Here is a 23,733-nt window from a genome sequence, read left to right as displayed (position 1 = left end):
TGACCTTCTGAAATAATGATGCGTTGCCAGTATGGCCACAAACCAACCACTTTTACCTTAACTCTTCTCTGTAAAACAGCCAATGTTAGGGTTAAGCAATTCATAATCACTTATTCATATGCATGTATCAATTCTACTATGGCAGGCCCTATGTCTCATCCCGGCTTATCTAGGTGCAACCTCGTTTTTTTTTTTTCATCGCTCATTTCTCTTTTCTTCTTCTCCCTTTCTTTCTTTCAACCTCTCCTTTCTCTTTTTTTTTTTTTTTTGCAGGTTTTAGAAGCTTTGATCGAACCCGTTGGGGGTTGCCTACGTATCATGTTGAAAACATGAATCAGATCGTTACGTAGTTCGTACAAATAGCTGGGTTATTTTAAAAACAAAATCTTTTCCATTTATTTTCAACTTTCATTCCATCATTTTTACAAAGACTCAAAGAAAGGATGAAAAAACGAACTAAAATCGACTCCACTAGTACTAAAGACAACGTAACGCTGACTCAAAAGAAAAATGAAAGAGCAAAAGGTAAAAGACGAACACGTTGACTGCATCGACAATTCTATTCCTTGTCCCCTTCATGATGACTCTGATTCAGCTGGCCACCCATATCCTTATATAAACCTTGCAGTGTACGGGTGAGATGATCGACAAAGGTAGGTATTTGCGAATGAAACTGCTCGTAGCCCAATCTTTCATATTCCAAACCTGCTTGTGAAGAGCGAATGGCCATACCTCGGACCCTACCTCGAACCGTCCCACATTTGTACTCTAATTCTTTTATCCTTAACTCACGGGCAGCGGCCTCTTCTCTCGCCTTTTTCTCACACACGGTCACTGACTCTAATTTCTCTTGTAACATCTCCCTTTCTTGAATTAACTGGGACATATCATAGCCTACATTTTGGCGAGCCAAGTTCCTTTTTGCTTCCTCCAATTCTTCGTGAAGTTTATCTTGGGAGCGTAACCACTCAGCCTTCTCTTTTTTAAACTGTTCTTCTTTTCGTTCAAACTCATTCTGCTGCTGGTGCATATCCTCTTCAAGGGTGCTCAATCTCTCTTGCAAACCTTGTCTAACAATTTTAGCACGTTTCGCTATCTGTGACCCCCTAATCGTGGCCAGTTGAAGCTTTCCCTGTAGTGCGGTTGTTTTGGCCCTTTCCTCGGCAATTTCTGCATCCCGCTGTTGAATTATAGCCTTAGCGTGCTCCAGGTCTGTGTTTATAGTTTGCAGTGTGGATTGATAATCTGCTCCTACTTCTAAATGGGCTTGTCTGATCTTTTCCTCATACTCCATTTGTTGTTGGGCCAAGCTTGCTCTAGCACGCTCCAAATCTGCTTGTAAGAGTAGATTGGCGGCATGGTGCTCCTTCATCGCCATCGCGATTTTTATGTCCATTTCGGCTTCATAATCTACTGGCCCTTTTGCGGATCTCTTGGGTTGAACTTTCACAACTGGTTGGTTCTCGAGCCATATAGGGTATCCCGGATGCACTTCCCCCGAATGACGCTCGGTAACCATTGTATCGAATGTCATTACCCGACAGCCATTCCAAATCTCCACAACCAATCCTTCGGGCAAAGGGATTTCTAGTCTTACCTCAAATACAAAATTCGTCATGTCTTCTACTACAGGTATTATCTGGCGCCGACCCAATTGTCGTAAAACTCGTAATGGTATGTACGGTTGAACACCCCTTATACCCATTGTTGACACCCAATTTTGTCCCTCTCCTATTTCATTTACCCGGGTTTCTAAATTTACTAACGAGCTAAATACTTTATTTTCACTACTATTATTTTCACTACTCTTATTTTTTTTAAAACATTACGAGCATTACTTTATCACAAATTTTAAACGGTTAGTCATCGTTTCATTTTCGGGTCTGGAATCGTTAAATTAATTACAAGACAGCACTTTGTAAAATCCTTACTTTCTATATACTAATTACTATTTATCTTCACATAATAAATATGGTACTAGTTATTAAATTAGAAGCCCGAAAATAATTAAAATAGCGGAGGAAGGATCAACAATTTTCAGCCAATTAATGGCTTAAAATACAAATACAATATTATTTTCATACCCAAATAAATAACCCACACTTTTTATACCCAACCCACATTTTAAACCCACATTTTCAGCCCATGTTTAAATTAATGGGCCAGCCCAAACGGACCAGCCCATTACCCGCGACCCGACCCATTCTTAATTTCCTAATCCCTAATCCCTCTTCCTCTTCTCCCTTTCAATCTTCGTCCGCCTCCCACCCTCGTCTCTCTCTTCCTCCTCTCCCTTCTCTCCTCCCTCACCTCTCATCGCCTTCTCCGCCACCTGCCACTTCCACCACACCTGCTCCACTTACCTTTGTCCCCTCACCTCCTTGTCTGCTCCCACTCTCCCATGTCTCCCTCACGTTCCCTCCACTAACTATTTCTCTCTGCTCCTCACCCTCGTCTCCCTCACGTTCACTTCCACCATGCCTGTCCTTCACTCTGCTCCACTTACCCTTGTCCGCCACGCCTTCATCTTCTCTCATACGCTCCTTTTCTTTTTCAAAATACAAATGAAACCCTATAAATAGAAGGGGAGTGGAACGGTTGAAAGGGGGGATTTTTCAGGATTTGAGAGGAGAGACAAGTTTCCTATCCTCAAGTCTTCAGTTTCGTTTCTACTCTAGTCTTGATTTTCTTTTAAAATCAGAAAACCTTCCGTTGAAAAAATGTAAGATTTGGGACTGAAATCCTCATCGAAAGATAGCCTCGTTCTGAAAATAGCCACATATTACTCTATTCCCAATTTGAAGCCTTAGTTACTTTAATCGATTTCGAGCTCGTCGTGTTCGAGTAGATTCGTGACCGTCGACACCCACTTCACTGCGCCCACAAAAGGTCAGTGTGTTCGTTTTCTTCCAAATCTGAAGTTTCTGATGTATTCGTGTGTTTGTTGTAGTTTGGCTGAATCTCAGTTCAGTAATGTAGAATATTATGCATGTCAGGTTTGGTTAGTTTAGTTCAGTTTTAATCATGTTTGTAGGTTCATGTCTTAGTTTGGTTTGGATTTTGCAGTTTAATAGCAGTTAATAGTGTCTGTGTGTTCGTGTGTTAACTTAGTTTAAGTTCAATTTTCTTTAGTTTCCTGCGACTGATGGTTTTGTCGTTTGATCTTCACCCAACTTCAGCTAATCTATATGACCAATCTACGTTCTAGTGGTGTACTAATTACGATTCAATTTAAGTCAACCATGTTTATTCAACATGAACATCGGGTCTGCTAGTAAGTAATTGCCCAGCTGTGTACATGATGTCTTCAATTTGTATTAGGGTGTTCCTATCGTTAAGTCCCTTTCAGATGAATTAGTTTTCTAGAAATAGTTTAATTAGTTTAATTTTGCGCTTTATTTACTCTTTCAGTCAAGTAATAAGGATATCAACATGTTTAGCATAGTCGTTGGGCTTTCTCTACTGTTTTAATCAAATCATGTTGCTGAAATTAACTTGGCATAGCCTAGTTTCTTTTGTTTCACTTGCTGCCTTAGTCGAGACTACGTTAGTAATGAAATTAACTACATGCTTGTGTGTTTTGCCTACTGATATTTGACTCTTGCGCATAACAAACGCTACTAATAACTAGTTTTTCAATCTCAATATGAATCTTCTCTGTTATCTAGCCAATTGAATGAACATGTCTATGTATTTGGTTCAGCCACAGCTGAGAATTATTAGCTTGTATTAGACTTATTTAAATCAGTTTAGGCGTCAACTTATGTCTAAAAAAGGATTCAGAGGTTTACTTAGTTAAACTAACATAAATGGCTTTGGTGATAGAAGGAGCTAGTTATGGGGTTAGTCCTTGTCTAATTTAAGTCTGGTGTGCTTATGCTATTTCATGGATAGTCTGGTCTTCTGTATGTTTGATTGAACAACATTAATATAGTCATGATTCATTTAAGTATCTGGTTATCTGCCCTCTTCATGAACTCACTGTGAAGAGTCCTGCATGTAAAATGAACTTGAGGTAACGTTTTAGGACTTCAATATGACTGTCCAAGCTTGTCATTTGCCTAGTTTAGCATGGTAACTGCCTTGAGTTGCTTAATGTTTAGTTTTCTGTTAGCATGGTAGTTTGAGTACATTACTGTTCTATATGTTTGGGTCTGGAACATGCTAATGAGTTAAAAGTGTTCCCACAGGTCTCTAGATTTAAGCTAAAGCTCTCTAAGTTTCTCTTATGTGATTTTAATTTGAGCATGCCTTCTAAAATGAGTAGTCTCTTCTAGTTATATTAAGTAATGTTGTTACTTTAATTTATTATGCCGTTTGTTTAATCTGTTGTATGGTGTAGCTTGTTAAAGTTGTGTCTATATAGTTATGTTAAGTAATGTTGTTACTTCAATTTATTGTGCTGTTTTGTTTCTTTTATTCTTTATGTTGTTTGGTAGGCTGTTTATGCGACAGTATATGCTCCATGGTTTGTTTAACTAGGACAATGATGTTGTAGCCTTAATTTATGGGATTGTTTAAGTATTTTCATGCAGTCTTAACTTGTTATTGGCATGATATGACCTGCTGATTCCATGAGTGTGTGGTTAGCTGAAACTACTGCTATCTTAGTCTGTTGAGCATGACCAGCTTAGTAATCTTTATGTGTTGTTGAAACTGGTCCTGTTATCAGTCTAAAATGCTTGACAATATAGCAGGTTCTCCCATACTTATTTATTTAGTTTAAGCAGTGTTTTTGTCTTAATTTGTTAACCAATTAGGTGTGCTGAAATCTTTCTTAAAACAGAAAACTATACTACTGATGCCTTGATGAAACTTGTTGCATTTGGCTGCCATAATATGATGTCAATACTATACTAAGTGAACCACTGGTTTTAAAAGGAAACAAATGCTTTCATTTGATGAGAATGCAGTGTTAAGCCTAGCTGCTACGGTTTCGAAATATCCATAATTGAGTTTTCTGTGTTTAGCATAATCAGCTGGTTAGAATATTTTCAATGCATCTACAATTGCTTCAATTTTGTTAAGGCAGTGAGGTTGTATACCTATGTATACATAAGGTATACTTCAAATATACATAGAATATATACGCTCTGCCGATTTGTTTGAGTTTATATCTTACATGTTTAACATTATCCATTGATTGCATACTAATCATTTTCTTTTCGTTTTATGCATGACATCTCGCATACGAGTCCAAGCGACTCGTCGTCTTCTCCCACATTTGGTGTTGGGCTAAAAAGCCCCAACGTGAACTACTCTCTGTCAGTCCCAGCAGCAGCATAATTCCAGCAGTCACAAAGTGGGCTGAGCCCATTTAAAACCATTTTAATCCCCTATTTTATTTCTTATTGGTAATTGTATGACTGATATTTTACTTGTTTATTTGCTTAGATTAAATGAACCTTAGCAGATTTAGTAGTTTAGTAATGGGTAGTTTAGTTCCACAAATTACATTCCCTTCTATTTATATTTTAAACTATTTATAGTATCTATAACATTTATTTGAGTAATTGATTTTCAACATAGCATGATTACGTCTTTTGGCTAAGGGATTAATAATTTGTGCTTACCATTTTAGAAATTTAAAACATCACAAATCTTACACTAACGTTAGCTTATTTTAAGGATTAAAAAGACAAACTAATTCAACGAATAACTCTTTCATTTTAATTCCTTTCCAACACTCGAAATACATATTTGTTTGAAACAACTTTAGCACAATATATACATATCAAACTATTAGTCTTCATATGAAGCTTTAAGATTTATTTAACATTAATCTTACAATAACCCTTTTAATTTGTGAGTCGGCATAATTCAATTTTCTTCAAATATATATAAAACATTACATGTCCCGCTTTCTTTTAGTTTATTTTTGACTAAAACTCTTTTATGCAACTATTACCTCTCCACAAGTATTACACTTTCATTTAAAACTTTAACAACATTTATAAGTTGTATTTCAAAATAGCATTAAAAGTACTCTTTTATATAAATTATTATTATAAGTTCTATTTTAAATAGCATTCTTACATATTTATCTATAACTTTAGTCATATTTACAAAACTATCTTCCTTTTTCTATAATCCTATATTCACACTTAGCTTAATTAATTTTAAGTCCGGTCGGTTAACCATTGTTAATGGGTCTTAAAGGATGCCTAATACCTTCCCTTTAGACTAATCGAACCCTTACCCAGAATCTTAAGTTTTGCAGACCTTAAACAGAGTTTGACTTTAAACATAACTTTAATTAACTTTAGGTGTCCTAATTCACCGTAAATAATTAGGTGGCGACTCCTTAAACAAATAACAAAAAATAGGAATCTCCAATATGTCATACTTCTACTTTAACTTCCGGGTTAAAATGGGGTGTGACAGCTTGGCGACTCCGCTGGGGATGTACTTAGGTTCTAACCATAACAGACTTAGTTTAAATAGGCTTTGTGTGTTTATTTGGAATCACTTTATTTATTTGTTAACTATTTTTACATGCTATTAATTGTTTGTTTTGATATAAACTGTTTATGTGTTACTGCTTCGATAAATTGTCATTCCGTTCATATTTCCTCCACTTTTGGATATCTCACACTATCACACGTACACGCGAGGTGTGCTTAGCGCACCCGCAAATTTCTTCGTAGAATCCAAATCTTAGGAGAGTTGGCGCGTGCGCGGGGGTGTCCGAATAACGGTGACCGCGTAGCCTTCTCACTCGAGTTGTCCACTCGGGAACCTTGCGTCTAGTAAACCCACTCCTAGTCAACCTAGGATAGGGCTAAACCAACACATTTTATTAAGAGCATACATTTCATATCCTAGGAGGTTTAATGCCCTTGGTGTATTAAGCCCATTAGACGACTTTACCCAAACGTCCAAGCGGGTTCACGACCCCGAGTGACACCAATCATACTTTATGTGCATGTTTGAAGGATAACTGTGCCTAAATATTGACTACTTGCTCTAATTAATTAAACTTTAGGAAGGAGGGAATGATTAACATTTCTATGACAGGTATGCATTTGCATCGGAGTGCAACAAATGACGAAGATCAAGGACATCGCAAAACGGAGCTGAAATTTAGAAATTAGGAAATTTTATTTAGATTAGGAAACACTTTACGTTGTATTCATCTGACGTGTAATAAATGTTATATTATTTTTACTTTATTTTTTGAGAAATAGAATTTGTCTAATTAATTAAAAGCAACGGGATGACATATTATGACACACTTTACCCTTCAAACAAACGTTAGGCCTACCTCTGGCACAAAGAGGTCACATGCATCTTAGGACGCATTATTATTGTTTGATATAATCATTTACATCTGTTTGACAACTTGTTTGACTCTACTTGATAAATTATTTGCTACATGACTTACTCGACTTTACGTGACCATGACTTTACCTAGATATGTTCATGAGATTAACATCGTTTATACTGTATGTCTATTTTATCTTATTCCCGAACAGAGAGTTGATTCGTGTTGACGCTCGATGGCCGACCATCCTTACATCACGAGGTCAAAGACGTCATCGTTACCTGAACGTAGTTGGGCTGTCCAAGGAAATGAAATTACTATGTCTGATCCGGCCGCATCTGTTCCAACTGGTGTAGAAAACCTCGTGATCACTAGCGATCCGCCTGAAACTTCCGAACACGGAACTGCTATTCAACGGGATGAACATATCGCCCGCCTGACTCAAGAAATTGAGAATCTACGTGGAGAACTAAATCGGGTTAGGGACTTGACCAATTTATCCATCACACTCCAAAATTCACCTTCTGAACCTAGCAATACTGCACCAGAACCACCTCGTTTCCCATCACTCGAACCCCCAGTTCCTGAACATTTTCCTCCCCAAAACAATGCACCTACCAACAACAACGTACCTCGGATCACCCCCTCAAATCCACCAAATCCATCATCCGCCTATACTCCCCTGCAAAGTCAACCACCTACTTACACTAGCTATACTCCTCCACAAAATCAACCACCCACCTACACTACCTACACTACTCCTAATCCACCACCCGTCAACCCACCAAGTCAATCGCTAGTACACACTCCCTATGTTCCTTTGCCCACCAACACTAATCCTCCACCTATAACTACTCCTCTAAACCCACCGAATCAACCACCTATAAACACCAATTACAACACACCACCTCTTGTCCAAAACACCCCCATCATCCAAACTTATCCAACCCAGCATATGCACGGGGCACACTTTGTCACCCCAAATGCACAATGTGTTCCTCCGGTATATGCCACAGAAACACAAACCTTCACCAACCCAGTAACGGTCAGGTTCCAACCCGAGGTAGATCAATACGAAGAAATGGAAAGGGATGCAAAGGCAGGGGCAGATAACATACTACTAAAAGAGATCCACAGTCTCAAAGAAGCAATGAGGAACCTTCAAGTTGCTAGAGGAACTAAGAGTGTAGAATATGAGGATCTCTGTGTCCAACCTGACGTCGATTTACCCGTAGGCTACAAACCGCCAAAATTTGATACATTCAATGGAACAGGCGACCCTCATACACACTTAAGGGCTTATTGTGACAAACTGGTTGGAGTGGGCAGAGACCAGAGCATAAGGATGAAGCTCTTCATAAGAAGCTTATCTGGCGAAGCACTTACTTGGTATACACAACAGGATGTCCGTAAATGGCGTGGTTGGAGTGACATGGCGCAAGACTTTATGGACAGGTTCAGTTTTAACACCGATATCACACCAGATAGAGTTTACATGACTAAGTTAACCAGGAAGTCAACTGAGACGTTCCGCGAATATGCGTTACGTTGGAGGTCAGAAGCAGCCAGGGTTCAACCTCCGATGAATGATAGGGAAATGACTGCTACCTTCATTGAATGCCAGGCTGGCATATTTTACGAGAAAATGATAGGTATGATGGGACAAAAATTCACAGAAGTTGTTCGAATGGGAGAAGCCTTGGAAGAAGGAATCAAATCGGGGAAAATTCAAGATCTTATTGCTTTACAAGCAATGAACAAAGCTATACAATCTGGTTCTATCAACGGGATTAAAAAGAAGAAGGAAGATGTCGCTGCAGTCATGAACGCTCAAGGACATGAGCCGAGCCAAGCCATTCCATACTTTAACCACCCACAACAAACTTTCTACCCTTACCACTACCCTGAACACTACCAAGCTCCACTACCTCCTTACCCCGTTTACAACACCCAAGCAAACTACTACCAACCCCGAGCGCCTCCGCATCAAAACCCACGCCCGTATCAACCCAACCAAGCTCCAACTTACCAAAATCGACCACATACTATACCTAGAGCCCGTCCAAACCCTGACACCAAAAACACCCGTAATTACACTCAGATCGCTGAACCCTTGGCTCAATTGTTCAAAAGAATGAAAGCAGCAGGCATAATACAACCGATTGAAGGAAAAATTCCCGAGCCTATCCCAAAATGGTTTGATGGTTCCAAAAGCTGCGCATACCACTCTGGAGTTGTTGGGCACGCCACTGAAGATTGCTATGGGCTTAAAAACAAAATCGAAGCCCTGATTAAGGAAGGAGTAATTCAGCTCGCTGAAGCTAAGCCCAATGTGGTCAACAATCCTTTGCCTGCTCACGGAAATGCCAAGATTTAGAGGAGTCCAGTGCGGAAAGAGTCAGATCAACAACTTTGTCGCTCTCGTGGGAACAATCCAATACAACTACTCGCAACACCAAGGCACTGACAATATGGGGCGCCGAACCAGGAAAGACTCTGAAGAATTGGACTTGTACTCCGTCCTCGATCCGTCGGGAGCCTTGGTAGCATGAACATGTAGTGAACTTGTTTTCTTTTATTGATGCTTGAACCGTACTCAAAATTTTGTTTGTTTTGCTTCACCTTGTGGAAGCTTGAATTGCAAAACTATGAATGCATTTCTGATTTTTCTTAATCATCTATTTTCTACTTTATTTATCAAAACTGTCAACTCTACGATTGTGACATGAAATGTACGAATAGACAACACATATTCCGAGAGAGTAACAAAGAAACTAGGGGGACAAGACAAGATTCCACTCACAAGAATTGAAATAGCCGATAGGTGATAACATAAGCCTAAAAGCTAGCAATTCAAGAAGAAATCAAAGTACGACATTAGGTTAGACAACCTAGTTTGCAACCTTTCCTTTAGTTGCGAACTACGCTTGACCTGATTCCTCGGTGGATACGTAGGCAGCCTACATAAGGACTCGGTCATACTAGGTTAGAATTTTTGCCATTTACATGCGTACGAACTACGTTCTGACCTGATTCTCATGGTGAGATACGTAGGCAGCCCACATAGGGTTCGGTTGTGCTATAACAGAAAATCAAAAAAAATCCTTATACAAGGAGAACTATGCTTAGCCTGATTCCCTCGGTGGGATTCGTAGACTATTATCATACAGATCCGCCACACCTAGATATAAAATCCAACAAATCTTTTACCATTTATATAATAGAACTACGCTGACCTGATTCCCTTGGTGGGATACGTAGGCAATCCATATCGGGTTCGGTCCCTTTATTAGAAAACTCAGACCACTTTATGTATTTTACGAACTACGTTCTGACCTGATTCCTTGGCGGATACGTAGGCAACCTATATAAGGTTCGGTCACACCACAACATAAATTTAGCATATTCTTCTGAACCCAAAACTGGGGCATATTTTGGAAAAGATATAGACGAAAGAACGGTTGGACATCGACAAGATTTAGGCTATCAGACAGGAAGTATTATAGACCAATTACTTTAGAAGCGTCACAATCTAAAGTTGGCAGAATATTTTACAACTTATATATGTATACGTTTACATATATATCTTTCCTTACATACATACATTTACATATACATATTTCACAACCTATATACATATAGTTACTTTTTTATATACATATACTTACATACCTACCTTTCAAATCAAATACTTTCGTGCAATTATTTCACTATTGTTCACCTACCGAGGTTTGAACGGAGATCACGAGATCCAAACAAACAAGACGAATGGAACGCCAACAGCGTCAAGCTCCGAGCCAACACGAATCAACTTCCCCCTCCCAAACTAAGAATTTTTCTTTGAGTGCAGGAATCAAAATACCGCGAGATCAACAGTCAAGTCTATCACAACCAAAAAGCATCATCTGGCTCAATATGGCCTCGCCTCAAAAGCCAAACGGCTTTATTTCTAACTTTATCTTTAATTTTATTTTATCAGAACAACTTTATGACTTCATTAACGAATATACCTGTTTTGCAGGTTAAAGACGAATCAAATCAGGATTACGCGTCATTAATTCAGCCTGTCGCGATACCGTCAACATCATCAGCCGAACGACTACACTTTTACTTTACCCCCTACGTTATCCATTACTTTATCATTCACTTTACCTACTTTAACCACTTTACCCTGAACTCTACAGGAATCAACATCAAAATCTCCGAAGACAACCGGAGACATCATACAACTTCACCCTGGACTTTACGGGAATCATTATCGAATCTCCGAAGACAACTGGAGATGTCATATCATCAAGTCTCCGAAGACAACCGGGGGCATCATTCGGCTCTACAGCCTCACATGCATAAGCCATACGGCTACATTTTGACATTACTCTCTACTTTATCATTTACTTTACCAACTTTACCAACTTTACCCTGAACTTTACAGGAATTATCATTGAGCCTCCGAAGACAACCGGAGACATCATCCACTTTACAACTTTATCCTGGACTTTACGGGAATCAGCATCAAATCTCTGAAGACAACCGGAGAGATATCGTCAAGTCCCGAAGACAACCGGAGACATCGCATGGCCACACGGCCTCATACGCATAAGCCAGACGACTACACTTTGACTTTACTCTCTACTTTATCATTTACTTTACCAACTTTAACAACTTTACCCTGAACTTTACAGGAATTATCTTTGAGCCTCCGAAGACAACCGGAGACATCGTTTGGCTATACAGCCTCATCAGCATATCATTGAGTCCCGACAACCATCGGAGACATCACCCGGCTATACGGCCTCACCCGCATAAGCCAAACGGCTACACACTTATTTTACTCCTTACTTCATTCCTTTATTTCATCATCTACCTTACCACTTTAATGAATTTACCTTAAAATTCGCAGATATCATTTATCATCGAGTCCCGGAAGACAGCCGGAGACCTTATCACTATCATCTGCAAATGCAACTGGAAATATTATCACATCCTCAGCATACGCATCACGCATTCATTCAAGTCCCTGAAGACAATCAGAGACAACATTAGCCACACGGCTTCACTTTCATTCCCACACTCATATTTACTATCATTTTACACTCTTTACAATTTTACACTTTCAACTCTATTACTAATTTTGGACATGAATTTCAGTTTTGGCAGAAAACACAACCTGCAGGGACTCAACACAACGTGGAACTTTATCTTACGCAGTGAACTGGGGCAAACATGCTGAAGAGGAATACCAAACTCACAAGCAAAGGTCACGGATCTATTCTCGAACTCGATTCCGCCTATGTCCACAAACACGTGATACATAGGTTAATTTCTTTTTCACATCCTCCGCTAAAACTCTACTGAATCTACTCTTTTTACAATCTCATATTCCTTTCTACATCCCCAGTGTCTCCATAACTCAACACTGGGGCATCTTTGAAGAATTTACATAGTGCCTAGTAGAGTCCTACTTATGAGAATGTTGTGCACCACATTTATAATTAGGAGGCCATAAGCATATGTTCCATTCTCGTCACCTGTCTACAACCCCCGCAAGACTATGAACTCACAAAAACTTTCAAACTACACATGGCCTGATTCTCGTGCAGCCCGAGATATGTAGGCAACTCGAAACTGAGATTCGGCCATAATTTCCCATAATTCCTTCGGTCCTCATAATATTTCCCATCAATTTTCCTAAACCGTACTTTCTTACAAACTCATATTCGTCAGTCCAAACAAAATTGGCTACTACGTCAACTTCTTCGCCCGAAGACTCTTACATCATCTCCGGTCGAAGAGGGGCATCTGTTGACACCCAATTTTGTCCCTCTCCTATTTCATTTACCCGGGTTTCTAAATTTACTAACGAGCTAAATACTTTATTTTCACTACTATTATTTTCACTACTCTTATTTTTTTTAAAACATTACGAGCATTACTTTATCACAAATTTTAAACGGTTAGTCATCGTTTCATTTTCGGGTCTGGAATCGTTAAATTAATTACAAGACAGCACTTTGTAAAATCCTTACTTTCTATATACTAATTACTATTTATCTTCACATAATAAATATGGTACTAGTTATTAAATTAGAAGCCCGAAAATAATTAAAATAGCGGAGGAAGGATCAACAATTTTCAGCCAATTAATGGCTTAAAATACAAATACAATATTATTTTCATACCCAAATAAATAACCCACACTTTTTATACCCAACCCACATTTTAAACCCACATTTTCAGCCCATGTTTAAATTAATGGGCCAGCCCAAACGGACCAGCCCATTACCCGCGACCCGACCCATTCTTAATTTCCTAATCCCTAATCCCTCTTCCTCTTCTCCCTTTCAATCTTCGTCCGCCTCCCACCCTCGTCTCTCTCTTCCTCCTCTCCCTTCTCTCCTCCCTCACCTCTCATCGCCTTCTCCGCCACCTGCCACTTCCACCACACCTGCTCCACTTACCTTTGTCCCCTCACCTCCTTGTCTGCTCCCACTCTCCCATGTCTCCCTCACGTTCCCTCCACTAACTATTTCTCTCTGCTCCTCACCCTCGTCTCCCTCACGTTCACTTCCACCATGCCTGTCCTTCACTCTGCTCCACTTACCCTTGTCCGCCACGCCTTCATCTTCTCTCATACGCTCCTTTTCTTTTTCAAAATACAAATGAAACCCTATAAATAGAAGGGGAGTGGAACGGTTGAAAGGGGGGATTTTTCAGGATTTGAGAGGAGAGACAAGTTTCCTATCCTCAAGTCTTCAGTTTCGTTTCTACTCTAGTCTTGATTTTCTTTTAAAATCAGAAAACCTTCCGTTGAAAAAATGTAAGATTTGGGACTGAAATCCTCATCGAAAGATAGCCTCGTTCTGAAAATAGCCACATATTACTCTATTCCCAATTTGAAGCCTTAGTTACTTTAATCGATTTCGAGCTCGTCGTGTTCGAGTAGATTCGTGACCGTCGACACCCACTTCACTGCGCCCACAAAAGGTCAGTGTGTTCGTTTTCTTCCAAATCTGAAGTTTCTGATGTATTCGTGTGTTTGTTGTAGTTTGGCTGAATCTCAGTTCAGTAATGTAGAATATTATGCATGTCAGGTTTGGTTAGTTTAGTTCAGTTTTAATCATGTTTGTAGGTTCATGTCTTAGTTTGGTTTGGATTTTGCAGTTTAATAGCAGTTAATAGTGTCTGTGTGTTCGTGTGTTAACTTAGTTTAAGTTCAATTTTCTTTAGTTTCCTGCGACTGATGGTTTTGTCGTTTGATCTTCACCCAACTTCAGCTAATCTATATGACCAATCTACGTTCTAGTGGTGTACTAATTACGATTCAATTTAAGTCAACCATGTTTATTCAACATGAACATCGGGTCTGCTAGTAAGTAATTGCCCAGCTGTGTACATGATGTCTTCAATTTGTATTAGGGTGTTCCTATCGTTAAGTCCCTTTCAGATGAATTAGTTTTCTAGAAATAGTTTAATTAGTTTAATTTTGCGCTTTATTTACTCTTTCAGTCAAGTAATAAGGATATCAACATGTTTAGCATAGTCGTTGGGCTTTCTCTACTGTTTTAATCAAATCATGTTGCTGAAATTAACTTGGCATAGCCTAGTTTCTTTTGTTTCACTTGCTGCCTTAGTCGAGACTACGTTAGTAATGAAATTAACTACATGCTTGTGTGTTTTGCCTACTGATATTTGACTCTTGCGCATAACAAACGCTACTAATAACTAGTTTTTCAATCTCAATATGAATCTTCTCTGTTATCTAGCCAATTGAATGAACATGTCTATGTATTTGGTTCAGCCACAGCTGAGAATTATTAGCTTGTATTAGACTTATTTAAATCAGTTTAGGCGTCAACTTATGTCTAAAAAAGGATTCAGAGGTTTACTTAGTTAAACTAACATAAATGGCTTTGGTGATAGAAGGAGCTAGTTATGGGGTTAGTCCTTGTCTAATTTAAGTCTGGTGTGCTTATGCTATTTCATGGATAGTCTGGTCTTCTGTATGTTTGATTGAACAACATTAATATAGTCATGATTCATTTAAGTATCTGGTTATCTGCCCTCTTCATGAACTCACTGTGAAGAGTCCTGCATGTAAAATGAACTTGAGGTAACGTTTTAGGACTTCAATATGACTGTCCAAGCTTGTCATTTGCCTAGTTTAGCATGGTAACTGCCTTGAGTTGCTTAATGTTTAGTTTTCTGTTAGCATGGTAGTTTGAGTACATTACTGTTCTATATGTTTGGGTCTGGAACATGCTAATGAGTTAAAAGTGTTCCCACAGGTCTCTAGATTTAAGCTAAAGCTCTCTAAGTTTCTCTTATGTGATTTTAATTTGAGCATGCCTTCTAAAATGAGTAGTCTCTTCTAGTTATATTAAGTAATGTTGTTACTTTAATTTATTATGCCGTTTGTTTAATCTGTTGTATGGTGTAGCTTGTTAAAGTTGTGTCTATATAGTTATGTTAAGTAATGTTGTTACTTCAATTTATTGTGCTGTTTTGTTTCTTTTATTCTTTATGTTGTTTGGTAGGCTGTTTATGCGACAGTATATGCTCCATGGTTTGTTTAACTAGGACAATGATGTTGTAGCCTTAATTTATGGGATTGTTTAAGTATTTTCATGCAGTCTTAACTTGTTATTGGCATGATATGACCTGCTGATTCCATGAGTGTGTGGTTAGCTGAAACTACTGCTATCTTAGTCTGTTGAGCATGACCAGCTTAGTAATCTTTATGTGTTGTTGAAACTGGTCCTGTTATCAGTCTAAAATGCTTGACAATATAGCAGGTTCTCCCATACTTATTTATTTAGTTTAAGCAGTGTTTTTGTCTTAATTTGTTAACCAATTAGGTGTGCTGAAATCTTTCTTAAAACAGAAAACTATACTACTGATGCCTTGATGAAACTTGTTGCATTTGGCTGCCATAATATGATGTCAATACTATACTAAGTGAACCACTGGTTTTAAAAGGAAACAAATGCTTTCATTTGATGAGAATGCAGTGTTAAGCCTAGCTGCTACGGTTTCGAAATATCCATAATTGAGTTTTCTGTGTTTAGCATAATCAGCTGGTTAGAATATTTTCAATGCATCTACAATTGCTTCAATTTTGTTAAGGCAGTGAGGTTGTATACCTATGTATACATAAGGTATACTTCAAATATACATAGAATATATACGCTCTGCCGATTTGTTTGAGTTTATATCTTACATGTTTAACATTATCCATTGATTGCATACTAATCATTTTCTTTTCGTTTTATGCATGACATCTCGCATACGAGTCCAAGCGACTCGTCGTCTTCTCCCACATTTGGTGTTGGGCTAAAAAGCCCCAACGTGAACTACTCTCTATCAGTCCCAGCAGCAGCATAATTCCAGCAGTCACAAAGTGGGCTGAGCCCATTTAAAACCATTTTAATCCCCTATTTTATTTCTTATTGGTAATTGTATGACTGATATTTTACTTGTTTATTTGCTTAGATTAAATGAACCTTAGCAGATTTAGTAGTTTAGTAATGGGTAGTTTAGTTCCACAAATTACATTCCCTTCTATTTATATTTTAAACTATTTATAGTATCTATAACATTTATTTGAGTAATTGATTTTCAACATAGCATGATTACGTCTTTTGGCTAAGGGATTAATAATTTGTGCTTACCATTTTAGAAATTTAAAACATCACAAATCTTACACTAACGTTAGCTTATTTTAAGGATTAAAAAGACAAACTAATTCAACGAATAACTCTTTCATTTTAATTCCTTTCCAACACTCGAAATACATATTTGTTTGAAACAACTTTAGCACAATATATACATATCAAACTATTAGTCTTCATATGAAGCTTTAAGATTTATTTAACATTAATCTTACAATAACCCTTTTAATTTGTGAGTCGGCATAATTCAATTTTCTTCAAATATATATAAAACATTACATGTCCCGCTTTCTTTTAGTTTATTTTTGACTAAAACTCTTTTATGCAACTATTACCTCTCCACAAGTATTACACTTTCATTTAAAACTTTAACAACATTTATAAGTTGTATTTCAAAATAGCATTAAAAGTACTCTTTTATATAAATTATTATTATAAGTTCTATTTTAAATAGCATTCTTACATATTTATCTATAACTTTAGTCATATTTACAAAACTATCTTCCTTTTTCTATAATCCTATATTCACACTTAGCTTAATTAATTTTAAGTCCGGTCGGTTAACCATTGTTAATGGGTCTTAAAGGATGCCTAATACCTTCCCTTTAGACTAATCGAACCCTTACCCAGAATCTTAAGTTTTGCAGACCTTAAACAGAGTTTGACTTTAAACATAACTTTAATTAACTTTAGGTGTCCTAATTCACCGTAAATAATTAGGTGGCGACTCCTTAAACAAATAACAAAAAATAGGAATCTCCAATATGTCATACTTCTACTTTAACTTCCGGGTTAAAATGGGGTGTGACAGCTTGGCGACTCCGCTGGGGATGTACTTAGGTTCTAACCATAACAGACTTAGTTTAAATAGGCTTTGTGTGTTTATTTGGAATCACTTTATTTATTTGTTAACTATTTTTACATGCTATTAATTGTTTGTTTTGATATAAACTGTTTATGTGTTACTGCTTCGATAAATTGTCATTCCGTTCATATTTCCTCCACTTTTGGAAATCTCACACTATCACACGTACACGCGAGGTGTGCTTAGCGCACCCGCAAATTTCTTCGTAGAATCCAAATCTTAGGAGAGTTGGCGCGTGCGCGGGGGTGTCCGAATAACGGTGACCGCGTAGCCTTCTCACTCGAGTTGTCCGCTCGGGAACCTTGCGTCTAGTAAACCCACTCCTAGTCAACCTAGGATAGGGCTAAACCAACACCTTTTATTAAGAGCATACATTTCATATCCTAGGAGGTTTAATGCCCTTGGTGTATTAAGCCCATTAGACGACTTTACCCAAACGTCCAAGCGGGTTCACGACCCCGAGTGACACCAATCATACTTTATGTGCATGTTTGAAGGATAACTGTGCCTAAATATTGACTACTTGCTCTAATTAATTAAACTTTAGGAAGGAGGGAATGATTAACATTTCTATGACAGGTATGCATTTGCATCGGAGTGCAACAAATGACGAAGATCAAGGACATCGCAAAACGGAGCTGAAATTTAGAAATTAGGAAATTTTATTTAGATTAGGAAACACTTTACGTTGTATTCATCTGACGTGTAATAAATGTTATATTATTTTTACTTTATTTTTTGAGAAATAGAATTTGTCTAGTTTCATAGCTTGAAATGTAATCACTCCGATCATGAACAAATCTTGCCACGTGACGGGGTCGGAAGATATGCTCCACTATCCACATTTGCAATAATATGTTACACCCTTCAAAGTAACCCTTTCCCTTTTGGCAAACCGTCAAGGCCCGATAAATATCTGCTAAGATCATTGGCACAATGGTATGATCCTTCTTTGTGGTCAAGACGTCTACTATCCCGGCTAAACGGATGTTGATTTTCTGCCCCCGTCTTGGGAAGACCATTATTCCTAAAAATGCCACCATGAAGGCAAAACGACTGTGGTCTTTCCAAATTTACAAATTTCCTTTATTACTGAGCCTCTTTCCAAACCTCTCAAACCCGTCTCTTCTCCCGTACCTCTCATACAAGAATTCTAAAGAAACCCATCCTTTGTCCAGGGATTCCCAACCCTCATCCAGAAATTCTTCCTTGCCCTTTTTCTTCTCATCCTCTTTGCGCTTAGCGATGTTCATTTTTGTGAGGAAACTGTTCACAGAAATAAGTCTTGGGGCTACAAGCTTTTGGCGGTGTAGGTTCTCACCAAGTCCGGTATAGCCAGCAATTTCCTCTAAGGTAGGGGTCAGCTCGAAGTCTGAAAATCGGAACACATTCTTTGTAGGGTCCCAAAAGGATAGCAAAGCATCAATCACGTCCCTCCTAGGGTCGATTTTAATAATGTTGGTCAAGAACCCCATATGCTTAAAGATCTTTGTGTGTTCTAGCACATCCATTTCATTCCACCATGTCCAAAGTTTCCAAGGGATCTCATGAACAACCTGAAGTGGTATACTCCCATCTCGCTTCCTCTTTTGACACTTCCCACTGTCCGGATAAAACATGTTGTACCTATGGATGTAAATACATGGTTAAGACTCATATAGACCTGTTGGATATGAAAGTAATTACCTTTTTGGACTTGGACTCATGAATGCACGTGGACGACAAATAAACTTATAGAAAAATATGTGGTTTTAAAAGCTAAGGCAAGAAAAATCACAATCAATCTCCGTATGTTTTTTTTTTTTTTTTTTGACAGCAGTCTACCGTGACCCAGATAGCAAAACTCAACAAAGTTGCCCAACATTGGACTTGAAAACCAAACCTAGAGTGACTTGTCTAAATACCCTGTCACCGATTCGTGGGTACGTTTAATTTTATGACAAGGACTCTGCAAAGTGTCTTAGTATCTTTATTGTTTTGACAAACTAACCTGACACAAATGGACAAAAGGACTACACAAATGACACAAATGAACCTCTCAAACCTGAGAAGGTGGGGCCGAACTCGAAGAGAGTTGTCTACGTATCTCACGGACGGTGAAAATCAGGCTCGCGTAGTTCGTATAAACTCAAAAAAAAAAATGGGGATGATATTTGACCTCCTCTCTTTCCTTTTCTCTCTTTTTTTTTTCTTTTTTTTTTTTTAAAAAAAATGACCCAAAAGTCAGTGATATTTATCTCTCTCAAACCCCCTTGGTTATCCTAAAGCCGGTCAACAATCAGGCACCTTCCAAGTATATTACAATTAGCACATTGGATGCACATGTTGGTCTGATAAAAAGGTCACCTGTCCTAGTCAGACCCGGCCCCTGTGCCGAGTCCCGCTAAGTCAAATGCACGTGATGCAGATAAGCGTAGCCTACTAGGGATATCAGTTCTGCGTTTTCAGTTTTGCTAGGTTTAAGACCTAATGGCAAAGGTGTCTAGACTGGGTCACCCGAGCGGACAACTCGAGCCGGGGAGGGGCAATACTGTCGGTAGCAGTGCTATTCCGACTTCATTGCTTATCCTGTCCCGCCTAACATGTGTGACTAAAATCCTCCACCGGGCGCCAAGACGCTCCGGCTTTATCTTGACAGAAAGTTAGGATGCATAACTGCATTCCTGTGCCCGTGTGTGAAGTGTTTCAGAGACTCAGAAGGGTGTGCGAGAGAAGGCATTTTATAATACAGTTCAACAATATCAAAGCGGTAATTGAGCGGCAATTAGCACATTAGGCCAAAAACATAATAAATCCAAATAATAATAATAATAATAATAATAATAATAATAATAAAAGCCAACTATAAGGCAATATCACAAAGCTCGAATTCTTGTTACACTCCCCAGCAGAGTCGCCAGAGATGTCACACCCTTTTTTGCGCTCCCGCGCTATAACCGCGCAAGTTTTTATTATTAAAGGGTTTTTCCATTTGAAGTGACGGTTTTGAAAAGGGAATATTTTATTTACAGAGTCGCCACTTGGAATTGAGTTTTGGTGTTCCAAGCCACCTTATGAATCCCTAATCAAAAGGAAGTGACTCTTTTATTATGGTCCGCGAAAATAGAAGACCGGGTAAGGAATTCTGTTGACTGGGGAGAAGGTGTTAGGCATTCCCCGAGTCCCGTGGTTCTAGCACGGTTGCTTTATCGACTTATACTTAGCTTAAATTAATTTTTGGATATATTACGTATCTGAGCCTTGATCTGCTCGTACCTTTTATTGTTGAACTTTTTATTGGTTTTAACTCGGATGCGTAACCGCATTCCGGATCTTTTAAGCGTCTCAAAATAAGATGCATAACTGCATTTTTACTCGAAACAAGATTAATTATTAAAACGAATTTAGCCAAGGTGTGTCACCGCATCCTTGAGTTATTAAAAAAATGTCTCGAAATAAGATGTGTAACCGCATTCTTAATCGAAACAAACGTCTTAAAACGTGCCTAAAGCTCGTCTAGCGTTAAAGGCAATTATTTGTCTCTAAAATCTGAGACTTAAAATTATTTGGTTAAAATTAATTATTATTAGCTATTTATTTATTTATTTCATTCTTTTGACAATGGATTTTGAAACGTGTTCGCAATCCATCTCGCTCCCTCACAATTGGTTTTACCACTCTTTTCTTTTATACTTGACAACGAAGTTTGAAATAATTCGCACCCATCTCGGTTATCTCACAGTTAAACTCATTAATCCGTGCTTTGAAATGATAAGCCAAAAATAAATATGAACCAGTGACCCATTCAAATAAACGCACAAATGAAATTAATACTAATGACTAAAATTCAAAATAGGTTTACCACCGTGACCCACCTATCTATTATTTTTTAAAGAAAAATTCATACCCCTCTGAATATTACTGCTATAAACTTGTTTCCAGATCAATTCATACATACACATCAAATCTAGAAGAAAGAGTCTCATACGTTCAACTGAATATGATAAAATACTAACGAAAATGAGCCACCGTTAAACAAAATCTGCTTATGGAAACATACATTACATTCGCATCTTGCTAATTATGTGATTGATATGATATAATGAGAATACCAAAACGGACCCAATAGTTACTAACACCTTTAATTACTCCTAGAAAATAATAAAATTAATTTTAAAAGATTACTAAACAACCAGCTATCTAATTTTCCATTAAGCCGAGAGGTGCAACTTATTTTAGGATAGAAATGGTCAATCACGATAGTACCAGCAAATAGAAAAATTCATACAAAAAATAATTCAAACATCAACGGAAAATAGCAAGAATTAATAGCACTCTAAACGCATATAACTAAATAGGAAGACCAAAGAGCGTGGAAATAAAGAATTGGACCTTCAATAGAGGTAACAAACAAACACTGTTACAAAATTCCAAAATATTGAAGGCAATAAACTGAGATTGAAATGGACCTTTCAATGTGGGAAATAACACTTTCCTTTGAATGAGATAGCCAAACGGAGCTTTGAACCGGAAAACCCCGACCAAAACCGACCAAAACAGCGTTGAATATTTTTTAGATCTAAACCCGAAATCTCAACTCAACTCTGTCAATAAAATTTTGGTTAAAAGAAAATGGACATTTTAGATTTAAGTGGTTTAACGATGGTGTGGTTTTTGAGGTGGTTGCTGTTTAAGGTGAAAAAAAAATTGAAAGAAGATGATGATAATATATATATATATTTTGTTTTTCGTTGGATTTTCCGGTGATTTTTCCGGCGAGGGGGAGGAGTTGTTCACGGTGGTTTGTGGAAAATTTGAAGAAGATGATGGATGATTTATTTTTTTGGAGTTAAAAGGGTGAGCTGCTTATATCGTCTTTTGGTGTACTGAGTTTTCTTAGTTTTATATCATTCTTGGGTACACATTTTAGCTACTAAAAAGGAAAAAAGAAAGTTCTCATGCGGCCCCTCCTTTTTTTTCTTTTTTGTTATGGTGGCTGTAGGTTCCTATATTCTAGGTTTTTTTTCCATTTGTTTTTGCGGCTCAATCCCCTGATTCCCTCATATGCCTCTCCTTTTTGTATCATTATCTGTATTGCCCTATATAAAAGTAATGAATCCCCTTTTGTCACGTGCTCTCTCCCTCTTTCTTTCATTTTTCTTTTTGTGTGGGCCCCACCTGCAACAATAATTTATTCCCTATCACGTGAACCCCTCCCCTTTGTGATAAGGTTTTTTACCAAACTTTGTCATTTTGTGGTGAGGTGGTACAATTCTATTTGCTCATTTTTTTATTTTTTTTTTTAAATGTAAAAAAAACAAAAAAAAAAAAAAATATATATATATATTTAATAACTATTTCTAGATAACTGAAAAGAAAGAAAAAAAAATCTTAAAATAAATAATTGTCTAAGTAAAATTAAAACCTACAAAGCATATTTTTGTAATTTTCTTTCTTTAAAATACAAAATTTATACTCTAAAAATAGCAAATATTTTGTTCTTTTTTTTATTTTCGCAAATAAGCCTACTAAATAAAAATAGAATAAAATCAACACGTCAAGAATTAAAATTAAAAGAAATATTTAAACACTATAAGGTGAAACACACGGGGAGGGTCAAAAATCACGTGTCTACACATGTTAAGGAGAAATATTTACGAAACATGATGATGGTTTTCCTTATTTACAAAACATAATGATATATTACGAAACATGATGGATTTTCATATATTTTTCGTTTGTTTTTATTTTTTTTCCAGAAAATTAATATTTTTTTTATATATTTTTTTAAAAAAATTAATTTGTTTTTTTTGCTCAAAGGCTTAAAAAATTACCTCAATTTTTTGTGTATGAAAGTTGTATGAAACATGTATGAAATGTGTATATGTGAGAAATTTTTAATATAATTTTTATACACAAAATTGTGAACGAAAACTTTAAGCCTTGAATATTATATG

General features: G+C 37.5%; 1 protein-coding gene across 1 annotated transcript; it reads right to left on the bottom strand.

The window, feature by feature from the left end:
• Positions 1-18,559: 18,559 nt before the first annotated feature.
• LOC132627995 (uncharacterized) lies at positions 18,560-23,264 on the bottom strand. Its single transcript, XM_060343695.1, has 2 exons — positions 22,246-23,264; positions 18,560-19,423 (listed from the first exon to the last, which is right to left on the bottom strand). Exon 2 carries the CDS (start codon positions 19,414-19,416, stop codon positions 18,871-18,873), a length of 546 nt encoding a protein of 181 aa, XP_060199678.1. The 5' UTR covers positions 19,417-19,423; positions 22,246-23,264; the 3' UTR covers positions 18,560-18,870.
• Between the last annotated feature and the right edge of the window lie 469 nt (positions 23,265-23,733).

The sequence above is a fragment of the Lycium barbarum genome, chromosome 1, assembly GCF_019175385.1.
Source record: "Lycium barbarum isolate Lr01 chromosome 1, ASM1917538v2, whole genome shotgun sequence".
NCBI lineage: Eukaryota > Viridiplantae > Streptophyta > Magnoliopsida > Solanales > Solanaceae > Lycium > Lycium barbarum.
Note: the sequence above shows the minus strand (reverse complement) of the source record. Positions and strands in the feature narration are given on the sequence as shown.